This window comes from Astyanax mexicanus, chromosome 5 (assembly GCF_023375975.1).
Source record: "Astyanax mexicanus isolate ESR-SI-001 chromosome 5, AstMex3_surface, whole genome shotgun sequence".
Lineage (NCBI taxonomy): Eukaryota > Metazoa > Chordata > Actinopteri > Characiformes > Acestrorhamphidae > Astyanax > Astyanax mexicanus.
In genome coordinates, this window is record NC_064412.1 from 13,190,057 (window position 1) to 13,216,214 (window position 26,158).

General features: G+C 39.8%; 2 protein-coding genes across 2 annotated transcripts in view; both read left to right on the forward strand.

The window, feature by feature from the left end:
• LOC103023398 (copine-9) overlaps window positions 1-13,679 on the forward strand; it is a 158,749-nt gene extending 145,070 nt beyond the window's left edge. The window contains exons 17-21 of the mRNA XM_007253317.4: window positions 136-263; window positions 3,518-3,620; window positions 4,624-4,681; window positions 8,568-8,641; window positions 8,756-13,679. Of these exons, the coding sequence (XP_007253379.2) occupies window positions 136-263; window positions 3,518-3,620; window positions 4,624-4,681; window positions 8,568-8,641; window positions 8,756-8,947 (555 nt within the window). The 3' untranslated portion in view covers window positions 8,948-13,679. The remainder of the gene's footprint in view (window positions 1-135; window positions 264-3,517; window positions 3,621-4,623; window positions 4,682-8,567; window positions 8,642-8,755) is intronic.
• A 2,402-nt stretch (window positions 13,680-16,081) lies between these two features.
• On the forward strand, window positions 16,082-26,026 carry si:dkey-156n14.3 (zinc finger protein ZXDC). The gene is made up of 10 exons (XM_007253419.4): window positions 16,082-17,736; window positions 18,527-18,988; window positions 19,257-19,409; window positions 19,501-19,579; window positions 19,865-19,995; window positions 20,152-20,322; window positions 20,774-21,621; window positions 22,417-22,674; window positions 25,017-25,118; window positions 25,199-26,026. The coding sequence occupies exons 1-10, from the start codon at window positions 16,095-16,097 to the stop codon at window positions 25,283-25,285; spliced, it is 3,933 nt and encodes a 1,310-aa protein (XP_007253481.4). The 5' UTR covers window positions 16,082-16,094; the 3' UTR covers window positions 25,286-26,026.
• Window positions 26,027-26,158: the final 132 nt, after the last annotated feature.

A 26,158-nucleotide genomic window follows, 5' to 3' on the forward strand; every position in this document is an offset into this window, starting at 1 on the left:
ATCCACCCATTGGCAGATGCTACTGTAAATAAAGATAATTAATGTTGTTTACTTTACTTGTCAGTGATGATGGCTGATTGATTTATGTGTTTGGCTGTTTATTTGTTTGTTTGTTTGTTTGTTTGTTTGTTTAAGAATGGAAACAGTGAGGACCCAAACTGTGTTGCTATAGAGGGAGTTCTGGAGGCTTATTTCCAGAGCCTCAGAACAGTTCAGCTTTACGGACCAACCAACTTCGCCCCGGTCATTAACCAGGTAGCACGGTAAGGCCTAAGTCCCCGCACACACATAAAGTGGTATGAAGAAGTTTGGGCACTCCTGGTCATTTTCATGATTTTCCTTTAGTCTTGAAATCACTGGTTGTTTGGATCAGCAATTTCAGTTAAATATCATATCGAAGATAAACACAGTGACATTTGAGAATTGAAGTTTATAGGATTTAAAGAAAGTGTGCCATAATTCTTTAAACAAAATTAGGCAGGTGCGTACATTTTGGAACCCCAACTGAAAAATGACATCAATACTTAGTAAATCCTCCTTTGGCAGAAATAACAGCCTCTAAACGCTTCCTATAGCTTTCACTGAGAGTCTGGCTTCTAAATGAAGGTATTTTAGACCATTCTTCTTTACAAAGCGTCTCCAATTCAGTCAGGTTTGATGGTTTCTGAGCATGAACAGCCCGCTTAAAATCACATCTAAGATTTTAAGAATATTCAGGTCTGGGGACTGAGATGATCATTCCAGAATGTTCCTCTGCATGAATGTATTTAGTAGATTTTGTCTTGTTGAAGTATCCAGCCCCGGCGCTTTAACTTCAACTTTCTCACTGATTCTTAAATATTGTTCTCAAGAATCTGCTGTTATTGACTGGAATCCATATGATCCTCAACTTTAACAAGATTCCCAGTACCTGCACTGATCACACAGCCCCACAGCATGATGGAACCACCAGCAAATTTTACTGTGGGTATCAAGTGTTCTTGGAATGCTGTTCTTTGTTCTTTTTCCGCCATGCGTACCGCCCTCCAAATAACTCAATTTTAGTTTCATCAGTCCACAGCACCTTATTCCAAAATGAAGCTGGGTTGTCCAAATGTGCTTTAGCTTTAGTATACCTCAAGTGACTCTGTTTGTGGTGTGTGCACAGAAAAGGCTTCTTCTGCATTACTGTCCCATACAGCTTATCTGAGATTGTTCTTTTCCTGAACAAAAACTGTGCCTGTGGTCTTCCATTTCCTCACTATGTTCCTCACAGTGGAAACTGACAGCTGAAATCTCTGAGATAGCTTTTTGTATCCTTCCCCTGAACCATGATGGTGAACAATCTTTGTTTTCAGGTCATTAGAGAGTTGTGTTTTGAGGCTCACAAGTTGCCACTCTTCAGAAGAAAAGACAAAAGAAAAAAATTTGCAATTGGCTTCCCAACCCTTTCTCATAATTGGATTTACCTGTGTAGGTTAATGTAGGTCAAGGGTCAGTGAGTTTACCAAACAAGTTCTGTGTTCCAATAATTAGTGCTAAAGGTATTCAAATCAATAAAATGAAATGGGTGCCCAAATTTATACACCTGCCTAATTTTGTTTAAAGAATTATTGCACGTTTTCTGTAAATCCTATAAACTAAATTTCACTTCTCAAGTATCTCTGTGTTCATCTGCTATATGATATATTTAACTGAAATTGCTGATCCGAACAACCAATGATTTATAACAGCAAATAATGAAAAATATCAGGGGTGCCCAAACTTTTTCATACCACTGTAAAAAACCTATACTTGTGCACATAGGACCTTCTCCTCAGAGTCTGGAAGTTGTTTGCCCGTCTGAAGACACTGTGCTGTGTCAGTTCTCTTTGTTCATTTCTGATTGCTCCATATACCCATCATTTATTTATAGCTGTCTCATTGCCATAGTAATATCATGTTAGGGAAGTGGAGATGGCTCTTGCATAACGGCACAGATATACCAACGAGAATCTTCAAGAGCTCTCCACACACTCAGGCACAGAGGGTCGAGGGGGAGGACAGAGTTGTCAGCGTACTCTCTGTGTTCTTCTCATTCACTTTGCTGTTGTTTGGTGGCAGCAGGTGGGTTTAGGCTGGTTTGTGGTTGGAATTCATACATTCAGGCCACTTCCCTCATGCGCCATAGTTGGTCCTTAACTTCTGCACACAAACTGTGAAACCTAGGTGATGTGTGTGTGTGTGTGTTTTGTGTGACAAAGGTAGAGAGGATTAATGAGGGTGGAGTGAGAGAACCAGACAGTGAAAGAGAGAGAGAGAGAGAGAGAGAGAAGAGGAAGAAAGAGAGGTGCCATTTAGTTGGTTGGAGATTTTGCGCCGTGGGCACACAGTGATGCTAAGCCAATCAGACATAGAGCCGGTGGGACCCCATACTGCCTGCTGCGGGGAATATTATGCCTTTCTCTTTCTCTCTCTCTCTCTCTCTCTCTCTCTCTCACACACACACACCGCTAACAATCACTTACAAATGCCTCCTGCAGTAAAAGTCAAGACCTGTTTATATTCATGAATTCAGTTATGAAAATCAACAGCAAAAACCTGATTATGGGTCCATGATATTTCTTCCAGGATAAACAGGGTCATCTGAAACCTTTTAGCTGATCTTACAAATGAGCACCAAAGAGATTATTGCATTAAATGCTAATTGTTTATCCATACATCATAATTTCTCCCTTACCTCTCTATTTGCTTACCTTTTGTCTTATACAAAAGTTAGCTTCAAATGATTCAGATTCTTTAAAGGAAGTAAAACAAACTTAAAAAATGTTTTTGTTTGTTTGTGTTAGAAAACAATTCACATTCACATAAAATCATATTTTACTTCACAAAACAAATATAATATGCTAATACCACACATTACATACATATATTTATGTATTTAGTTACTGTTATATGTTAAAACCAATAAAGAGTAATATATTTTTTCATTAAGATGCAAAACATATGTTCCCTGTTTTACAGCAGTTCTGAAATCAGGTTAGAAAATCTGTAACTTTGTGGTCTTCTGCTTTGTGGCTGAGTTGCTGAGGTTCCTAAAGGCTTAAAATGTTCAAGAATATCACTCACAGATGATCGTGCAATATTTGGAAAGAAATTTAACCAGTTGACTTTTAGTGGTAGCATTCTGTTACATTACTAGGCTGGAATTCAGTAAGGTCTTTAAAACCACCTGTTATTTTACAAATGTTTTAAAGATATTAAGGGATTAAATACATAAAGTGAGAGCATATTTATATGTCAAAGCTAATGCAAAATGGTAAAATTGGAGCTATTTTTTTTGTAGAAAGGTTAAAGTGATTTTTGTTTATTGTTTATCTGCCTGTGGGACTTAAGGAGGAAAAAACATGCAGTGCTTAAAATCAACATAGGAGAAATTATTAATATACTATATATTTTTACAATGTAGAATACATTTTTGTCATTTTTAGTAATTATTTGTAGCTAAAATAATTAACACACCTCCATGCCATCTGTCTTCTTTCTGTTTCTGTTTCAGGTCAGCACAGGATGTGACTGATGTTTCGCAGTATTTTGTCCTGTTGATGATCACAGATGGAGTCATCTCAGACATGGTGCAGACCAAAGAGGCTGTTGTCAATGTGAGGGACTATTCTTCTTAAATCCTGGCCTTAATTGTTACACATATCTCAACATATGTATTATATTCTCATCATCCAGAAAATACAGCAGTTGCATCCAGAGGGAAGTGTCCAATTACTATGCACTAAGTAAGCTATAGGTTACCAGGAAATAATACATGATAAATTATGTGATCGGAAAATTGGACAGTCCTGCCATATTAATCCAATGCAGCTTGAGTGTGGATAGCGCAAGAAAAAGCATACAACACATTTTCAGTCGTGGATAGGCCTGGCAATGCAGCTGTCTGTTGTATAGTCGCTGTCCATTGCAGTGTCTTCAAGGCAAGCTTTTGAGATGGCAGCAGTATGTGGACAAGCATTGTCCTGTTGGAATAGCCTTATTAACATAATTATGTGCTGTCAAAATAACTGTAATAATGACAAATTGAACCCCACCCAGTGACACCAGGGCTTCTAGACGTGTGGTGCGTAACAATAATCCATTCATTTTAATGCTCGTCTCCACCTAGACAACAGCGAGCCTCATCATTAAAGATGAGCCGCTGCCATTCTCCTTTTCTTTCTGACACTTTCTTCTGGGTGCAAGTATTATTTGATGATGAATCTAGGTGGGGGGTCAGCCTGTCAGTGCTCAGACCACACGCTGCAAACTACATCAAATTGGTCTGCATGGCTGTCACCCCAGAAGGTAGCCTCTTCTGAGGTCTGTACACAAGAAAGCCTGCAAACAGTCTGCTGAAAACATGTCAACAAAGGACATGGATTACTGTAAGCATGTCAAGCATGGTGGTGGGACTGCCATGATCTAGGGCTGCATGAGTGCTTTTTACAAAAAAAAAAATGCTTATTTTGTAAAGATCTTGCGTGGAGGCTCCCTTATTAGACATGATTAAGCCAATGCAGATATTGTATTTAAATTCTCAGCTCATACTTGTCTTAGCTCAGCTCAGTAATTGTTATTTGTGTGTGTGTGTGTGTTTGTGTGTGTGTTCTCCTTCAGGCCTCGGCTTTACCCATGTCCATCATCATTGTGGGTGTAGGCCCTGCTGAATTTGATGGTAAGTTTGTGTGTGTGTGTGTGTGTGTGAGTGTGTGTGTGTGAGTCAGTTAGAGAGAGAAAGGGAGATGACTTGTTTGTCCTAAGGTCAGAGCAGGGTTGCAAATGCACAGTGTCATTGAGTGTCAGTCAAGTATCCTGGGTAATCATTACGGCCAGTGTTTTCCCATCTCAGTTATTAAAGCTAAGTTATGCAGTGCAGCCTAAAGCATGGTATATCTTTAAGCCACTGACCCCTCTGTTACCTCACAGCTGTGCCTCGTTTTCTGGCTGTACGTCTCTCTCTCGGCCACCAGTTCACTCCATTCCAGGACTACTGAGTAGCCTTAACACTCTCAATTGCATTTGCACACTTACACACACACAGCCCTGCACAAACAGTGTCCTGGGTAATCATTATAGTCTGGCTTGGTCCTCCCCTCTCTGTTATTATAGCTGAGTTATACAGTGCAGCCTAAAGCAAAGTATACTCCAATACTCTGTATTCTGAAAACTGCAGCTGAATAATAACGAGCAGTGATGACGGGTTTCATTATACACATGCGAACGCTATTCAGAATTATTTGCTTACTGTCAGGAGGAGCAAAAAGACTATTCCTGCCTAATGAGGAGGGATTGTGGGATTGCTCAATCATAAATCCAGTATCTGTCATTGAATATGCAGAGTGCATAAGTAGATGTAAGGCAGTAACTCACTGGAAAGCTGATTCATAAAACAGATACAAGTTATTTCTGTTTTAGCTATTATTCATATATTTTTTATCATGATTTTTTTTCATTCCATATAGAGATAACAACCATCTGAAACACAACTGAAACAGTACATATTAGATATGCATCAAAATGATTATTATGTTATGTACTGATTATTATGTTATTATGTTCTCTGTAGCAAGAGATTGTAGCTAGTCTGCTGAGTTAGCTTTTAGCCTAGCACCAGTTCCAACTTTACTACTTTACTACAACACGTTCCTTTGGCTTTCCTGCAGTGCAGCTTTCTCCTGATCGGCTAACATAACCCTCTTGGAAAATCCTGCTCCTGCTTTAGATGAGCTACTTTGGTCTTGGATGGTCAAGATGAATAAAATGCTGGTCATCTAGATGAAAATATTTGTGATTACTGGCCTACCAGCTCCGTCATGATTAATGTCAGTCATTCTGGTGGGCTAGCTTGGTCTGGTTGATCATGCTTGTAGACCCTCTAGACTGTTAAATGAAATGAAAACCTACCCTTTGTTGGTCAGTACTTAAGATGGTCGGACTGTATTTTTAGCAAGGTACTGTTTTTTTTTCAGTATTCTCCCATATTCACAACATAGCTGTTGTATTTAGTTTTAAAATAGAGCTGGGCAATATGTTGATATTTTATTGTATTGTATTTATTGTACCAACAATATACTGACTTAAGCATATGGAGAATATCATCAGTGCTTAAAGAAATGTTCTGAACTGTAAATGTAATAACAGAGAGCGTAATTAGACATGTTTAATTGGATTAACTGCAGTACATTTAGAATAAAATCACTGTATTGAGTATAGAAGAGTATTTGAATTATAATTTTTACAAATCTGCCTCTACTGATGCATTTTGACTGTGATCATATGTATCACAATAAATAGAATGTTTTGTCCGGACCAACTTATAACAAACTGATAGCTTTTGTTAATTTCCTGGGTGTAGACAAATTCTAGAGACTTGAAAAATAAATCAAGACTGTTATATAGCCTAAAAAATAATCTTACATTTTTTCAATAAAAAAAAAGAGTTATTTTTTTATCTCTACTAAAAATCAATTTACACTTGACAAAGAAATGGTTGGAAACTAGGTTTACCCTTATTTTGGTTTCACTTAAATTTCTCCTTTGTGGATCAAGTGCAACCAATAACAAGCTTGTTGATAAGATGGCAGACTATACAATTGTAAATAGGTTTTGGAGCCAGAACATTGTTTGAGGTTAATGGTTTGTCACTTCCATGTATCAAACTCCTATTATTCAACTCTGCCAAAACAAACACCGTTTTCCAAACTAGGGCACCTATAAGGTACCTATAAGTGGCTATCTTGGAGATACCGGGTTTTTCTAACCCAGCAATGATAGAATTAATTTTTTAAGCAGAAACTGCTTTAATTTGATATAACAAACAGAACCTTGTGTGTCTGGGCTCATGCACATGAAAATTATGTTAATTTTGTACTAGTTAGCAGACAGAATTGTGGAAAAAAAAAACTTGAGAGAAATGTGTTTGAGGAAAGACACAACAGCTGCTTAATTTATCTGCCTAATTTCAAACTTCACTTCAAACCGCCGGAATGTGTTCAGAATGCAAATACACACAGTGCACAATGTCTCAGTCGTCTCGTTATTCTCAGCTTCACGACTCTAATTTTCTCTCCTTTATTCTTCTTCTCCCTGTCTCCCTCATTCTCCTCATCTTGCCCCCTCTGTACCCCCTGTCTCTGTGTCCTCATCTGCCATCTGTCACACACCCCTCGACCCCCTGCCATGCCCCTTCAGCACCCACACCAATTTACATACACACTGGAATCTCTGGGATCGATACCTATGCTGTCTCTAGCACACACACATACACCGAGCGCAGCGTACGCGTCCTCTGCACCCCGGAGAAGCAGTGCATAAGCCTGTGCCTCCCCCAGAGGCTCAGCTAACTGACATCTGCCTCCAGCCTACACACACACACACAAATACACACACACACAAACACATAAACACCAACAGATGCTCCCCTCCGTCTCTCAATTACAGCATATTCAATCAAAACCTACCTCCACAACAATTAAACTTCAGAAATATTCAATATTCAATATTCAGACCATGTTAAGGCCTTTGTACAAACATGTCAGATGTTTTGTTAGCGTTATTTCTTCCACTGAAGCTTGTGTTCTCAGATGGATTTGTTTTTCTATTTAGGGCGTTTTGTACAAGCTTGTAAAATACAAAATTCTGTATGATTAATAGGTAAAAACTAGGTAAAATAAAAAAATACCCTCCTCCACACACGTGACAATCCCTGAGAAGTTTCTAGATGAGAAATCCCTGAGAACAAAATGTCCTCTAGTCTAAAATTAGATATCCAGATGGAGATTCCATTAATTAAATTTGTTTATTTTCTGCCCAGTTTGGGTGACTCAAGTATTGAATGACTCACAGGGTTAATGACAGTTTATAAATTGCTTATTTTATATCAGCTCAGGCATCTTATACTTTGACTTTTCCATATGTGGAAATTTTCAATTCCAGTCATATTTACTTAGTAGTGAGTTTATCTGTGGTAAAATATTAATTTTAACTACTGATGTGCATTGATTAATAAATGAATCCATTGGTAAATTAATCCATTAATAAACTAATCCATTGATAAACTTATCCATTAGAAAGTAAATCCATTATTATGTGAATATATTGATAAATTAATCCAGTAATAGGTTAATCCATTAGTATATTAATCCATTAATAAATTAATATATTGATAAGTAAATCCATTAATACATGAATCCATTGATAAATTTATCCAGTGATAAGGTAATCCATTAGTAAATTAATTTATTAATTATTAAAGTTAGACCATTGGTAAATTAATCCATCAAAAAGTTAATCCATTAGGAGTTTAATCCAATAATAAGTGAACATTTAAATGTTTATGGTCACATCATCCCTTTTCTACTGATACAGGTTAGAGCTGCTTTTGTCTCAGTACTGTAGAATTCAGGCAGTGCACTATTCCACACTTCAACTTTTGAGCACTTGCGTTACAAACATATGATTCAGCTGCTATGTATGGGAGGTTGGAGAGGAATTTTAATGAGAAGAAAAATAGATATAAGAATGCTGTAGGTTTTTAAGGTCATGTTTCTGTTTTTCTGCAGCCATGGAGGAGTTGGATGGTGATGATGTCAGAGTGTCCTCTAGAGGGCGTTTTGCTGAGAGAGACATTGTGCAGGTAAAGAAGGTCTTTAATGTATTATTTCAGGTTTTAACTATCCTTAGTTTAACCTCATATAACTGCAACACTTTCTATTTTTCTTTTATCCTCTCTTTGCTTCACGAACACCAGTTTGTTCCATTCCGGGACTACATTGACCGCTCTGGGAATCAGGTCTTGAGCATGGCACGACTAGCTAAAGACGTTCTGGCGGAAATCCCTGACCAGCTGCTGTCTTTCATGAAGAGCAAAGGGATCGAGCCACGTCCAGCCCTCTCTGCCTCAGGCACCCCCAACAAGCCCCCTCTCAACGCTCGCATTTGAGGATAAGGAGAGGGAAGGACTGGAGTTTTAGAGACTTTTAACCGTGCATGTATACAAATGACTGCCAACCTAGTATATATTGGGTTATCCTTCTTGACTGCAGACAACACCTATATAAGATTTCACTCAGAAAAACTAAATTTCCTCACCAACATCTGCGCCAAGTCCAGTTTATTTTAAAAAGAGGGAAAAAGACACACAAACACTCCAAAAGAAAGGAAGCAGATGTGGTGGCCACATGTTAGCGCTGCTAAATGCCTTGGAACAAGCAAGACGCCTTCACAACGTCTTGTAAAAAAATTGTTCCTTCATCTGTAGATGCTGTGCTCCCATTAAAAGTTAAAAGAAACATCTGGATTGATTTAAACAGGTTCTAGAGAGTGAAGGTTGAGAAGAACAGGGGGATGAACAAAGAGAGTGAGTTAGAGAGAAAGAGAGAGATAGTGAGAGACAGAGAGAGTGAAAAAGAGAATGAGTGCTTGTGGCTGGGGTGAAAGGGCAGATGAGCTCATCTTCTCTCCCACACGTCAGTGACCCGAGCATGCACGGGTCTCTGCAGCAGTCTGCTGGAATGGCAAGAACTCGATAAGAAATAAACCATTAACCGTTTTCATGAACCCAGAGCAGGACAGTGTCCAAGAGAACTTTGTGAGCACCTACTGGACCATATCTGCCACCAAAGAACTCTCTGAAGACCTTCTAAATGAACGTATTAAGCATAATGTGTGTGTGGAATGAACAATGGAAACTCTTGTGGTGTCTCTTTGAGAAAGTTCCAACAAAATCCATGGTAGGTGTGCAACCATCACACAACACAGAACATTTATGGTATGACTACAACATAGCTTTGAGAGACTTCTGGCTCACTATTAAGGAGGGTTTGGGCAAAGTGTGTCATGTGCAGTATGTTTTAAAATGTCTGAATGTATCAGTTCATTTTTCATTGGTTGTTGATGGACAATGGCAGTGTTAGATAACTGTTAATGAATTCTAAAGAGTGAAAAAAGAGAAAGAGATAAGAGAACAAACAAGGAGGCTGTGAATCCTACAACCATTTTTCCCCAAACCTTAAAAAATCCACCTTATCCGACTTCTGCCGCACAGTTTTATTCCTTTGACTTACCATCATATTCTCAAACCTCCACAGTAGTGGTGTATGCATATCATCTCTGTCCTTGCAAATAACATAACTGTAACCCACTAATTTATTTAAAGTGAGCCATTTCTATAGGTACACTCGTAATGAACACATATGTAAAAGTTAAATTTAATGATTGAGTGGTTTAAAAAAAATGATAAAATACTTGTGGTGTAATTACTACATACTGAAAAACAAAGTTGAGGTTCTATTCCCTTTTGTTCCATAGAAATGAAGCCAGAATATTGTCAAAATTGTAACCAATGTAGAGTTTAATAAGCCTGCACTTTTCTCCCTGACCAAACATATCGGACCGCCTTCAGTGAAATGTGCTATAAACAGAGTTTAAGCAAAGTGGATTTTTGTCACTGCAGACCCAGTTTGTCCAGTAAGTGTAAAGTTTTAACAGTAAAAGTGCAGTGGATGTATTTTACTATGAAACCATTTACATTTCAATCGAAGCTCAGTTGTGTTTACTCTGTTTGCTGCTGAAATTACCCAAAGCTACTACAGTATAGTTTTACATCCAAACTGCTCCTAGAGAGTCAGCACACACCGGGGATGATTAAAAGAAGACAAATAATGTTTGTTTAATACGTGGTTGTATTTGGACTCTTTCCAGACCAGAAAATCAATTTGATTAGATCTCTGATTGAAGTCCAAATAGAACAGCAAACCTAATGACATTCGACTTAAAAAAAAAAAAAACTCCTGGGAATTTGAATAGTGTCTGTTAATGTGATCAACAGCACCACCCCTCATGATCAATAACAGTATGATTAAATAGCTAATTGCCTGATTACAACTTAAATACTTCATATTATGAACAAAACAGTCGTAAACAATTGTCTTTTCCAATGAAGAAACTGTTGGAATTAGACACTGAATATGTGAAGACCTTTTAGTGGAGGGGAACACTTAGGGGATCGATTGAGCTGCGTGTTATACTGCAATCAGCCAGCAGAGGCACTAGACTTGGTGTGGCTTCACATTTGCGAGACACTGTGTTGCCAGAACCTTTTCTGTGGCAGACTGGGTTTGATTTAATGGCTGGGCAAGAGTCACCTACTCATGTAACATGACTTAAAATGTAATTCATTCTCAAAAAGAGTGCCAGTCAAATTCTGTTAATGCAAAATAAAAACAAAAAAGAAATGTAGGTCAAAAGTCAATGACAGTAATGATAAGCATACCCAAACTTTCAGACTGTGTTCAGACTACAAGTCAGATACATTTTTCAAATCAGATCTGTTTAGATCTGGCCTCTTATTTGCTCTAGGAATCAGATTGGATTTGCAAGTCTGTACATCACAAACAGTGTGGGTTATCTGCATGGATTGCTGTGGTAAGTAGGTCACTTTCAATAACTAACGTTTGGTGATCTTTTTGGACCCCCGCACTTCTGTCACTCTCCATTTGATGAGGTTGTTGTTTGTCGCATTGTTAGAGACAAAAAAGTCCATTTGAAATATAGTTTGAGAGACCAGAGTGTCCAGACTGAAAAACATTTCAAACCACCTACAAATGGTTTGTATTGAGTTTGAAAAATAGGATTTTGCATGGTTTCTTGCTTTCCAAAATATCAAAAATCTACAATCTAGATAAGCCAAAAATCTTAGTTGGGCTGGCAGTGTGAACATAGTCTTAGCATTTCTAGTCATTGTCACTGTTTCTTTTTTCTTTCTCATACTGTTATTCTTTCTTCATCCCTCTTTATCCTTATCCCTCACTTGCTCTGAAGCTGTCTAACAATTTGACCTTTGTCTCCTTTCATTCTTTCAACCATAACCTGTAAAGTTTTAACAAGCTTTTCCGGTTGAATAATGTATTTTTGTGCTGGCCCTGGAGGATCCCATCTGTTTTTTAGAGCCTGCATGTTTAGAGTCAGAACTGACCACCGTAACGTGCATCACATAACAGGACGATTGTAGCGAAACCGCCACACATCAAGTCTAGATTACAAGGGCACCTTCATACTTTGTTTTCTTTTTTTGTGGGGAAAGAGCGAGAGAGAGAGTGCGTATGTGGGGGGTGCACCCACTTCATCACAATTGGCACTTGAAAATGTAGCACAGGGCCATTATGGTCATTTGGAGGGAGAGGGAATGCGCCTGTTTTCCTTTGCAAATGAATGCAAAGTTATTCCGCACCTTCTCCACGGTAATATCACACAGACTCCTGTTCTAGTTGCAGCTGACACTTTTTATCCCAAATCTGTTGGATGCTCTGTTTTTAGATGCTGATGGCGTTTTGTTGAGGTTGAAGGTTAGGCAGAGTGACACTGGGGTTTTTCATTGACTCTCCAGAGTGTTTCCTGTGTTTCCGTGTCATTTGCAGGAAGGGGGGTGATATGGTAAAGGGCACTGTCCTCTATTAGCACCTCCTCCCTTCTTTGGAAAGGCCGAGTCCCTCTCAGTGTAGTCCTCTCCCTCACCCTGCTTCTTCTTCTTCTACTTCTTGTCTCTCTCTCTACCTCTCTCAGAATTCATATCTAATTAAATGTGAGCAAGTCGGGAAACCTCCAGCAGCGTTTCGGGTTAAAGTTCATTAACTCCATTTATTTAAGGACCTGTATTAGCGCTGAACCTGCTAAAGGGGTCTGTGATTTTGTAGCTGTTCTCTTTTACATGTTACAGTTTATGATATTGCATGATCTCAATGGGGGACCATTCAGTGCTGGTTGTCTTTCAGTCTGACACAAATGTTTCTATATCTTATAGCTAGCCAACTGTGTCGGTTTTCTATGACAGTAGATTGTTTCTGTATATTTTTGTCCATGACTTTTGTTGTGTACAGTATATTCTGTGCTTCTGCAGAATATTGTAGAATACGGCACAAAGTACAATGTAGCTTGCTGCAGATAGACAATATATTTCTATAGGTATTTTGGATCACAAATGAAACGTTTGTGACGTTCCATTTGCAAAACTATAGCTTTAGCATGGAGCATAGCTGACGCAGAGAAATGCAGAGTAATTATTTTCATTTGTATTGCAAATATTTTTACATTTTGCATGACATGATGTTTAAATGTGTGTTCAAATATGTATAACACAATAGTTATTGTTTGGTTTGTGAATCTTGTCGGCGCATATAATTCGCCATTGCACATAACTGCATTCCCAAATGTGATACTGTACACTTTTTCTCCTTTTCACCTCCTCCTCCTCTTCTTCTTCTTCTTCTTTTGTCACTCAGCATGTTCTATCTTTCAGTGTTCCAAACGTGTCCCTACAAAACACGATTATCCAAAAGAAAGCATAAAGAGTTGAATGTTTATTTGTACGTCCACTATTGTCATTATTGCACCTTATCTCACTGTTTTATACTCTGGATTTATAAAGACTAGAGCATACACTGGCCGTATATTCAGTAATTAAACTGTTTGTTGGACTCTTTATACTAACAGTGGAGTCTTCTTTTGGTCTGGGTAAGAGATTATGTAAATAGCATTTCCAGATACAAATCTACCATTCATCATCTTTCCTGTCTAGATGCCTAAATGTGCTGCATACTGTGTGTATTTTGGGTACTGTTTCATTTTTGTTGAGCAAGAACATTTGTTTAATTAAACTAATTCTATTAAAGACCGGACAGCTCTTCTAATAAATTAATTCAGGTACTTAAAGGTCTCATTCCAACATTATTAAATTCATTTTAAAATGTCTATTTGTGGTCTCTAGTATGAATAAATGCCATGAAAAAAGTATCTGAAGAAAAACAGGATTTTGGCTCTTGCTCATGAATATTCATACATGCAAATATATCGCCTCTGATTGGCTAACAGCACTGCAGCAGAGAAAACCTACCAAGTGCACATTGGGATGCCCCTTCTCAAAATATATCATGAGATGGCCTTTATAGCAAGAAATGTTGATAATGTGTCATCTATGGGTGCCGTTATGAAGAGCCTTCTATGCCACTGCTACAGGACAGTGTCCTAAAGGTGCCTTTTGCAATAGAGAAAATGGGATACAGGGCTATATAGCGTTCTCCTACAGGTGAGTAAACATGATGGCATAACATGATCGGATAGGTGCCCCTCTAATGAAGAACTTTCATGCAAGTGGATAAAACATAATGAGGTGCCCCTCACAATGAGATAAACCAGTCAGTGACGGCACAAAACTTGATGTAGAGACCCAATGTCGTGCATTCATAAATTACAGATGATTGGGTCTTTCTTTCACCTTCGTAAATATAAAAATTACTTCACATTATACAACAAAAGTGACAAGTACCCACATCTCATACTTTAGCAAAGTCATAAATACACCAGTTAAAAAAAATACTTAAGAAGATGTTGAAGTATGATTTGCATTTGTTTATTCATGGACATGTATGACAGAACGTACAAGCTCCTAAATGCACTTAATGTATATAAATAAAAGTATTTTTTTAAGGGTGTTTGATTTTAAACATCACTTGAATGTTTTAGTTACAGATGTACAGACCTACAAATAAATCAGAGCCAATTAATCAGGATCCATTCCTGAATATTGATACCAAATTTATTTGTCTATATATATAATGTCAGAACCAGTCACACTTAATTAACGCAGTTGAATTGTTACAATGTTTGGAGTTTATTTGTGTGCAACTCAAACTCAGTGAATGTTTAAAAGACAAGCCCCTAATAATACTGTTACTTATATACCTCAAATGCAATTAGGAGCATGTTCCTGTCATATTTTTACTTGAATAAAAAATGAAAATCATATTTCAGCTTATAGTTAAGTATTTTCTAAGTTGTATATTTGTGATTTCACTTAAGTATTAGAGTTGTGTATTTATCCCATCTCTGTTTACAATGTATAATGTATTTATATCATATACTGTATATCAACTGCAGTTTATTAGTGTGCAAAATGAAGGTTGTCTTAAAGCGCCATCTAGTGGCCCACATAAGTATTATAGGTATTGACGAGCATTTTTCAGGTTTGACAAACATAATTTGCTTGTTTATTAGCTAGATAACTACAATATACTCTTCAATGTAAGAATACATTGTGTCTCTGAGTCGTTTAAATTTAAATTGTGCTTCTGCTGTAGGAACAGTTTTTATTTATTTCGGTTCAGTTTCAGGCTTGGTTCTGCCCCAGTTCCGGTTTATTTATACTTTATTGATATTTACATTACAACGTACATTTCAACACAATATCCAAAGACATAATACACATTATAAACTTGAAAGTTTTATTTTTACTTACAAACAATATAAAAAAATGTTCCATGGTTTACATTTAACCATACAAATGATTAACCAAATAATTTCCCTTTGACATTCAGTGAGGCTTTCTTTAAAAATGTCCATTTATTGTGTTTAGATTATAGGTGATTGTTATTTTAATTTTAATTTTATTTTATGTATCCCATACTTCCTTAGATCTATAACATTCATGCAAGAAAAAAGATCCAGTGTTTCTAATTGGACACCGTTTGTCATATAATATTTCAATTCTTTTCAGATATTATTTTATTAGATATATATTTTAATTGTTTGTTCTGATTCTTTAACTGTTAAATGACCATAATGTATTTCCATTGTAAACTGCAAATGCTATTTATGGGCAAACAGAATGGTTTGGAAAATTCACAAACTGGGCGGAAAACACAAACACAATACCTTATTATAAAATAATGTTTTCAGACTTTGTAAATAAATATAAATATAAAATAAATTGGATTTTTTGGCTCGAATGGTGTCTTGCGTTTTCCTCCCAGTTTGTGAATTTTCCTAACCATTCTGCTTGCCTATAAATTGCATTTGCAGCTTACACGGCAATTTTCATTTTTATCATCCTTTAAAAAAATTAAAATCTTTTTTGCCAGTAGAACCCCAGAGGAAATTTTAACATTTTTGTTTAAAAAAACTGGTCCCACTGTTTTCTGTGGGAGGAAATCTAGGCGCTGTGTGTAGCGCTGTATGTAGCGCAGTGGCTCCGTTGGGTCTTATTACCCATTAGAGTAGGGCGGGACTTTATGTGTCGCTGCTACAGGGACACCAAGATGGAAATCCAGGGGCTTACTGATGCCCAAAACACTCACTACCAACATGGCGCCCCGCGTAAGTCAGGATCACCTCCGCTGGGAACGGCGACGGGAAGTTGCGTTTCTAGCTTCGGTTCGAAAGAGAATGGCAGCGGGGGCCGCCCGGCCCAGCGCGGGCTTCAGAGAGACAGCGACAGCAACAACAACAGGCGGCCGGGCTGCTCTCCGCCTTGTACGCTGGTGCAAAATGGCAGCGTCGGCCTTCCGCGCCTGTGTCTCCAGCAGGACGGGCGCGACGACCCGCCGTCGCCCCGAGCGGCTGGAGTGGTCGAGCTACGGGAGTACGGGGATTTGGAGCTCCCTGCTGACTTCGTGAAGGTGGAGCTGAAGTACAGCGGAGAGGAGAGCGAGGAGGACGGCGTGCTGCAAATGGCGCTGCCTCTTTTCGAGGGGGAGGACGGATACGGAGAGCAGAGACCGCAGGAGGAACAACTACAGCTGCAGCAGCGGCGGGAGGACACGGGCTGTAGGAACGGCAGCTTAAGCAAATTTAACGTTAACTCTAACGCTATCGTCTCTTTATCGTCCTCCTTATCCACGTCTACGTCGTTCACAGCCACTGCCTCCAGTAGCAGCAGCAGTAACAACAACAGTAGCGGCGGCAGCAGCAGCTCTGCTAGCGCCACCCCCAGCTCTAGCGCTAGCACGGCGGGCTCGTCTGGTGGGAAAGGCCGTGAGGAATTTTACGTCGTGTTTAACATCGTTCCGGACGAAAACGGCCTCGACAAAGAGCGACGGACGCGCCTGTGTAAAGTAAACGGAAGAAAAGCCCTGCTAGAGCCCTCTAAATCAGCGTACGGGCAGCACGGTTTGTTCATAGAAGCGGACGAAAAGGCCGTCACCCCCCCGGATCTAGCGTTAGCAGCCGGGGCGAGCGGCTCTGCTGCAGCGGGGGGTCAGCGCGGGCTGTTCGAGGCCGAAAGCAAAGACATGGCGCTGTCAGCCGGTGGTTCTGAAGAGGAATGCAACGTTAACATCAGCGACAAACTGCCCGATGTGGTCATGATGAGCTGTGCTACTAATTTAGGTTCAGGTGATCAGGGCGAACTGAGCGAGGGGGAGTGTAAGAACCCCCCGGCCCCAGAGCCAGGGAGTGCCGGAGTGGCTGGGAGCAGTAACGCGAAAAGCCCGCAGTACGTGGCGGACTATGCCCGGCTCACACCCGGTGAGAACGGCGACGCACACGACTCTTTCTCGGGCACGATCACGATCAACAACCAGAGCATCATCCTGACCATCGAGAACGGCGTGTTGACCCTGGCCGCCCCTCCGGAGGGCTACGCGTACAAGGAGGACGGCATGCTGAGCCTGAAGGAGCACCTTGGGATGAAGGAGCACGAAGACTTCGTTCTGCTGAACTACGACGGCGGAACCAAGTCTATAGGGAAGATCAGCAGCGCTGCCGGGGCTGATCGGGAGGAGCGCAGCGCCGGGCAGGCTAACAGCGACTCCGAGATGACCCTGGATGACCAGTGCGTCTTTCCAGAGCTGCCCGGGTCGGTACTGGACTGCTGCCCTTCGGTCAAACAGGAGGAAGCCGGTTTGTGTGATGTGGAGGAAGCCAGCGCCTTGGGTCACTGTCCTAAAGATTCCACTGTCGGTAAATATGGTCTTGGAATTATGGTCTCTTAACTCTCATGGCATAATCATTGTTTTACCACACAATTCCATACAGTACCTCCTTTTTTAGTTGATATTTATGTTTATTTAATTATAAAATAATATTACAGGGCATATCCACGCCCCTTACTGTGAGAAGTACAAGTGGGTCATAAATAATTGTAAATGTGCAACGATATGTAAACGTATATGTTTATTTTCAGTGTATATTTGTATTTTCATTTGTTGCCTTTTGAACCACGTTATGCAGCTAAAACAGTCCTGCATTTTTTGGGTTTCCTTGCCCAAAACATCAGATTCAAAATATCAACTTATAGATATCTGATATATCCACAGGGACTCCAGAGCCCTCTTAATAGTTCATGCCATAAAGGGATAAATTATAATCTTATGCTATGGTGCATTTTTCCATAAATTGTTATTGGTATTTAAACCTCCATGTCCCCATCTGGTGTACAGAGGTAACATTTATCCAAAATATGATATATTTATTGTAGAAAAGTACATAGCCCCTAAGTAACAAAACATAATAATAATAATATGTAGTCACAACTTACTAAAGCCTGTAAACGAGATAATTAAGTTTTGGCCATAAAGTCTTCCTTATGATCTAATCATCTCGTTTCCAAGCCTCGATAAGTTGTGGCCATTCATTTTGTTTCTACCTGATGTAACCTTAGGGGCTCTGTAGGAAAAGATTTTGTACATTTTCCAAACATATATATAACAGTTTAAAAAATAAATTTGGTCAATTTTTTTGTTTCCCTCAGGGCTACATGCTGGATGTGATGATGAGATGCAGCCCATGGGCCTCGGGGGTCCAGGCTTGGCCAAGAAAGGAGCCTTAGTAACATACCGCTGTCCTCACTCTGGATGTTCCGATGTGTTCGGCAGCCGGCAGAAGCTTAAAATGCATCTCGTTTTCCATACAGAAGACCAGCGGCCCTTTAAATGCACAGTGGAGGGCTGTGGCTGGTCCTTCACCACCTCATACAAACTAAAGCGCCACCTGCAGTCCCACGACAAGGTTCGGCCGTACAAGTGCGAGTGGGAGAACTGTGGCCGCCGCTTTACCACTGTCTACAATCTTAAAGCCCATGTTAAGGCGCACGATCAGGAAGACGCCTTTGTGTGTGATATTTGCAGCGAGAGGTTCCGCAGTGCCACACGGCTCGCCAATCATCAGAGGACACACTTCGAGCCTGAGCGGCCACACAAGTGTGAATTCCCAGGTCAGCAGGATTAGCACAAGGAGTTACTTTACCCAAGCATTCAGTTTTTTCAGAATTCAGTGATCTTATCATTCTGATATTGTCCATAAAGATTTGTTTCTATATACCTTATTTAAGCCCAAAGTTTGGCTACCCAATAGTTTGCAGTAGTTCCTGTATTTAATGCTCCGAATAAGGAACCCATGATGTAAGGGGTTAATCTTAAAATGGTTACACCTCAAAGATTTGTACTGTTTTTGTTAATGCCTATGTTTGTTCTGCTCCCCAGGATGTGAGAAGGCCTTCATCACCTTCAGTGCCCTGTTCTCCCACAACAGAACTCATTTCAGGGAAACTGGTCAGTTCACATGTACCTATCCAGGCTGTGACAAGCGTTATGACAAGGCCTGCCGCCTTAAAATCCACCTCCGTAGTCACACGGGTACGTATTGCATTAATTGTCTAATCATACATGACTGAAGCCTTTAGCCAGTCCACTAACCTTTCTCTCGTGCTCTTGATCTCCACTGCAGGTGAGAGGCCGTTTGTCTGTGACTGGGAGTCTTGTGGTTGGACTTTCACTAGCATGTCAAAGCTGTTGCGACACAAAAGGTACCATCACAACCAGGCTTATTGTATGATAAATGAACTCCAATCATTTTGGCTGACCTCAATATTGTATTTGTGTTTAAGCGGAGACTTTTAACCAGGCACTCATTTTAATTGGCATAAACATGTTTAATTATGATTTAAATCCATAAATCCTGGGACTATTTATCCTTTATTAATAAACAGCTACCACGATAATCCTAAACACAACATGGCAAAACAAAAGCACAGCCCTTGGTGTTACTGTTTTTGTGTTTCATGCTTTCTTTGTTCATTCCCATCTTCCAGGAAGCATGATGACGATCGACGGTTTATGTGCCCGGAGGAGGGCTGTGGAAAGTCCTTCACACGTGCAGAGCACTTGAAGGGCCACAGTATCACCCACCTGGGCACAAAGCCTTTTGAGTGCAGAGTAGAAGGTTGGCATTATAGTTTGTTGTTATGATTGCCTCTGGAAAAATGTGTTAAATGATGATTTGGCTGTCCAGATACCAAATTTTGTCTTTTTACTTAGTACAAAGTGATTTATTGCAACGAGAGGATTTTTTTTCAATTTGTGCATATTGTTTCTACAGGTTGTAATGCAAAGTTCTCAGCACGTAGCAGCCTTTACATTCACTCCAAGAAACACCGGCAGGATGGGGTGTGTCTGAGGAGCAGATGTCCCGTGGCTGGATGCACCAAGCACTTCTCATCCCGCAGCAGCCTAAAAAGCCACATGCTTAAACATCACAACCTTAGTGCAGGTACCTACACACATGCACCCAGGCATGGGTCAAGGCTTTTTTTTTCATGTTGTTATTAAATAACGTTTACTAAAGTACATTAAGTTATCTGCCCCACTTGATGGTTGTCGAAGCACAAAGGTACCATTTAATTAGAATATTTTGTTCCCTCTCCACCCTAGATTACTACTGCTTTCAGTTTAAAAGAAAAATAATATTATGGACTGCAGCATTAAGTTAGTTCGCGCTATAATACAACAGGACCAAAAACATTGCATGGGTTTATTTTTCTGAAAACTTTTGTTTCCTGTAGCCATAAGTAATTTACTGTATATGTCATGCAGAATTGTAGCATCATGTAATTAATTTTAGGTTAAAATTAATTCTATGCTGGTAAACTGTAATATTCTACCTTTCAAAAGAGTGAAATGTTCAGATCACTCAGTCACTGTGGTCTTATCTCTTCCTCCAGATGTGTTGAGTCAGCTGGAGAGTACGGCCACTCTGACGCCTAGCTGTGAGCTCACCAGCGCTGCTCAGACTGCTACCACCCCAGGCTCTGTGGGAGCAGAGCTCAGCAGTCTAGACCTCTCCTCACTTCTCTCTACTGTGCCCTCAGGGGCCCCCGCAGCATCTGGTGGCCCCTCAGCCCCCTCAGGCCCAGCCTTTACCATGGACATGTCTCTAGTTGGTGCTGGTATCCTGACCATAGATCCCACTTCAGTCAGCTCCTCTCTTGGAGGGGCAAAAACCGTGGACCCTCTTATCTTGGCAGCGGGGGCAGACATGGGTGCACATGTGCTGGATGCTGGATTAGGACCCGGAGCAGGTGGAGGAGTCCTGCAGCAGGCCACTCTGCATTTGGACGATGTGCAGACTGTGAACCCAGAGGCAATTGGAGCGTTAACTGCCCTGGCTATCCAGAGCACCTCATCAGCAGAACAGCTGCAAGCCCTGAGCTCCTCCAGTGCTTTAACAGCAGAGTCCCCTTCTTCCTCCCTGACCCCATCACTTACCCCCTCGCTTTCTTCCTCACTGTCTTCGTCTCTAGCACCCTCACTCGCCTCTTCTCTTATCCCATCTCTCGCATCCTCCACTGCTCTGGCAGGACCCCCAGTTCCAGAGCTGCTGTCTCCCCAGCCAAAAGCAGATATGGGGGGCAGTGAGGCGGCCGTGGGGCCTTTAATTAGTGGGGTGGAGGTTCTGTCTCAGCCGGAGAACAGCAAGGGAATGAGCCAGTTTGTGTTTCCCAGCCACAGTGCAGCTTATGGTGGACAGAAAGAGTCGGAGCTGCCTTCGGTGACCACTTGTTCCTTTCTGGTGAGTAGAAGATCCAAGGTATTACTAATGGTGTATTCATACAACCCCTGTACACTTAAATGAATTTCTAAAGCTGTGAAAGTGGTATTTTTCTATATTTCTAAGAGGAAGTTGTTACTCTTGAGCAGCGTTTTTTAACACATTAATGTCGCCAGCTTTACAGAAATTGTAAAAAGTGCTATACAAAAAAAAAATTGATTCGATTTTTGTGTTGAGAAGGACCTGGGTATGCACCAATACCAATCACCCCCCCCCCCCCTTCCGATACTAGATTAATTATGATCGCTTTTGCAATTTTAAAATATATATATTATTTTTGGTAATCGCAGTGTCCTGTGTCCCAAATTAGATACAATAAGATTGAAAGAAAAGCATTTTGTGGTTGAATAACTGCACATTTGAAAAGTTGAGAAATTTCTTAAAACACCTTCAAGCAAATAAACTGTATTAGCTGACTGTTATTCAAAGAAAGGAAGTATCATTTTGTAGCAACACATTTACTCCTTTATTAAAATAAGTTCAGTATATAAAGTAGTACTGCTGACACACACATACCAACCTCAACTGGCGAGGTGGATAAGGGCTGATTATCCAGCCAGTTGTAATGTAGCAAACATGTGAACCCTGGTTCCGATACTTAGTTATTGAGAATGCTGATTGATGTAATGCCAGTATTGTTATTGGAAGTTGTGCATAATCCATAAAAAACTAAAGTATTCAGGCGTATGAGCAGAGTTTCATTAATTCTCTGCTCTTTTTTTTTTTTCTTCTTTTCTTCACTCATGTTTAATGCAGGAGAGCAGTGGTTCTGCACGCACAGACTACAGAGCCATTCAGCTGGCAAAAAGAAGGAAACAGAAAGGCCCTGCTGGAAACGCAAGCACTTCAGGGGCATCTCAGAGGAAGGCTAAGGGGGCCAAAGGTTCCAGTGCAGCAGGGGCGTTGGCTTCCACAAGTGGCCGTTTTGGAGAAGGAGCTGCAGCAACCACGGGGGGCCTCACTATTCGAGACCCGGTCACAGGAGCCCAGTATGTGCAGATTCAGCTCCTGCAGGTAATTTAGAACAGAGTTCAACTTCTAAAAAAAAAAAATAATAATAATAATATATATATATATATATATATATATATATATATATATATATATATATATATATATATATATACAACCCCTGGCAAAAAGTATGGAATCACCAGTCTTGGATGAGCACTACTTCAGACATTTCATTCTGTAAAACAAACTCTGATCAAAAACATGATACAATAATAAGGTCATTCCAAAGTGCAACTTGTTGGCTTTCAGGAACACTCAAAGAAATGAAGAAAAAACATTGTGGAAGTCAGTGAATGTTACTTTTATTGACCAACCACAGGGAAAAAAATATGGAATCACTCAATTCTGAGGAAAAAAATATGGAATCACTCAAATTGAAGGTAGAAAATAAGGACACACCCAGTCAATTTCCTTTCCCTAAATGGACACCTGCCTCAGATTAGATCTGCTCGTTAGTCTGCAGTTAAAAACACCTGCAGTCATGACACCTTGGAGGGCTGCTGGACGAATTAGAGTGGCAAGAACCATGGCTCCAACAAGAGAAATGTCTCTCGAAACAAAAGAGAGGATTGTGAAACTTCTTGAAGAAGGTAACTCTTCACGCATGGTTGCTAAAGATGTGGGCTGTTCACAGTCAGCTGTATCCAAGATATGGACCAAATACAAACAGCATGGAATGGTTGTTAAAGCCAAGCGTACTGGTAGACCGAGAAAGTCATCAAAGCGTCAAGACAAGCAACTTAAGGCCATTTGTCTTGAAAACCAAAAAAGTACAACTAAACAGATGAAGCATAAATGGGAAGAAGCTGGAGCCAATGTATGTGACCGAACCGTAAGAAATCGCCTAAAGGAAATGGGATTTCAATACAGGAAAGCTAAAAGAAAACCATCATTGACACCTAAACATAAAAGAACAAGACTGCAGTGGGCTAAGGAGAGGCAATCGTGGACTGTGGATGACTGGATGAAAGTTATCTTCAGTGATGAGTCAAGAATCTGCATTGGACAAGGTGATGATGCTGGAACTTTTGTTTGGTGCCGTTCCAGTGAGATTTATGAAGAGGCCTGCCTGAAGAAAACAACCAAATTTCCACAGTCCTTGATGATATGGGGCTGCATGTCAGGCAAAGGCACTGGGGAGATGACTGTGGTTAATTCTTCTATCAATGCACAAGTTTACATTGACATTTTGGACAGTTTTCTCATCCCTTCAATTGAACAGATGTTTGGAGATAATGAAATAATTTTCCAAGATGACAATGCATCGTGCCATAGGGCAAAAACAGTGAAGGCATTCCTTGGAGAAAGACACATTCAGTCGATGTCATGGCCTGCAAATAGTCCAGATCTCAACCCAATTGAAAACCTGTGGTGGAAATTGAAAAAAATGGTCCACAAGAAGGCTCCGACCTGCAAAGCTGATCTGGCAACTGCTATCAAAGAGAGTTGGCACCAAATTGATGCAGAATACTGTTTGTCACTCATCAAGTCCATGCCTCAGAGACTGAAAGCCGTTATAAAAGCCAAAGGTGGTGCAACTAAATACTAGTGATGTATTTTGAATCATCTTTTGTTTATCTGTTTTTCATGATTCCATACTTTTTTCCTCAGAATTGAGTGATTCCATATTTTTTTCCCTGTGGTTGGTCAATAAAAGTAACATTCACTGACTTCCACAATGTTTTTTCTTCATTTCTTTGAGTGTTCCTGAAAGCCAAAAAGTTGCACTTTGGAATGACCTTATTATTGTATCATGTTTTTGATCAGAGTTTGTTTTACAGAATGAAATGTCTGAAGGAGTGCTCATCCAAGACTGGTGATTCCATACTTTTTGCCAGGGGTTGTAGATATATAGATATATAGATCTTGATATTCTTCAAATATGAGTGATTGATGATTTACGATCATCACGATTTTATTTTTGTTGTTGTTATTGGTTATACATAACTTTTTTTTGTAAACACACCGCACTATTTAAACTGATACGCAATATATTGTTTCCCTTATATTTAACAGTCAGAAGCCTTTTATTTTAAACACGGTGCAAATATAGCCTCCTTGTATTTCAAATAAGAAAAAGTGTAAAATATGAAAATATCTGCCACCAGAGTCCTTAACAGGTTTCTGACAGAAGCAAATGTCTGTCTACTAAGATGCTCTCCGGCACCATTTATACGGAAAGTTGTACAATCTCCCATTACCAAATCACAAAAAAAAAACTTGAATTAAAACAGTAATTTTATTAGCCAAATAAATTTGATTAACTTCCCGTCCCTGGTTCCATCTAGAAAAAGTCCTGTAGGGACAGCATGGAGTACTGATTTCTTTTGTGTGTATTGCAGGATGACCCAGCCACTGACGGAGACTTGGCTTTTCAGCTCAGCTCACAGACCTCGAGTTCTCATTCTCAGTTAACAGTCGATCTGCCCGTCAACATCTTACAGGTTAGTTTAGTTACAGACATTTAGTTTAGTAGTGTTTGAATGTTTTCCGCATTTCTTAACATTGTAAATTTGTTTATCAGGAGCCTTCTGCCATGACTGAGGATGATAACGGATCAGACAACTCACAGTTCACTGGCAGCACAATCAATCTACAGGACTTGGAGTGATTGTTTAATGGAGATGCATTATGGGCCTCTGTTGGACTTTGTGGCTTTTTTTTTCCTTTGAGTTTGAGCCTCTCAGTCCACCCACTTCAATGGAATAACGAAGCACCATTTAACACATTTTAGCCAAGTTTCCTTTATTTTAAGACAGTTTGTTTCTTTTACTCCTGAACAGTAATTTAGGCATGTGTGTATTTGTGATGGAGAGACCCTGTTAGGAGACTGCTAAGCAAAGATTTTAGTGTTTACCACCCTCCAGTTATTGAAGCACCATCTACTTCTAAGAGTACTGTGAGGGTCCAGCATTAACTGTTTGTGTTGATGGCATAAGTATTTATTAGTACCGCTCTGAGTGCTTCTCTCAATGTGCTTCACAGAGGAATAGTTAAAAAAAAATGTTTCAGCTTTTGTTAAAATTGCTTGTATTTCAGGGCAAGGCTGTGTCTCACTCTAGGTAAATATTCTGAAATAAGTCTGAAAATTGTGAAATAATGTAAAGGTACTTTGGTTGCAAAGGTTTATTGTTTGTGCAGTAAGGTACCTGCCAGAAAAATGGCTGTAAGAAATGCTGTTTCGCAGTCTTTCTATTTGCCCTCCAGTTTTGCCAAGGCAACAGAGTCTACACAGAATAACTTTGTGCATTTTTTTTATGTAAAACAAAGATACAATTGTTTGTCTTATGTTTGTAAATGATATTAAAATAAAAAATGGTGCTCTACTTTTTTTTATAAAAAGTAAAACTGATACTTTGGTTATTTTTTTGTATGAACAAAAATGAAAGTTTTTGATTTTATAAGTGTCTGTTCATCATCCAATTTAGACTGCTCCTTTAGGTGCTTGGTACCGATTTCCAGAAAGTGAAAAACATTTGAGCTA

Bases quoted from the DNA above. Each gene is read 5' to 3' on its own strand.
- si:dkey-156n14.3 (XM_007253419.4), top strand. From the start codon at position 16,095: ATGGAAATCCAGGGGCTTACTGATGCCCAAAACACTCACTACCAACAT. The intron at 19,580-19,864 runs GTACCATCACAA...CCCATCTTCCAG, and splicing joins AAGCTGTTGCGACACAAAAG to GAAGCATGATGACGATCGAC. The intron at 20,323-20,773 runs GTACCTACACAC...CTCTTCCTCCAG, and splicing joins ACATCACAACCTTAGTGCAG to ATGTGTTGAGTCAGCTGGAG.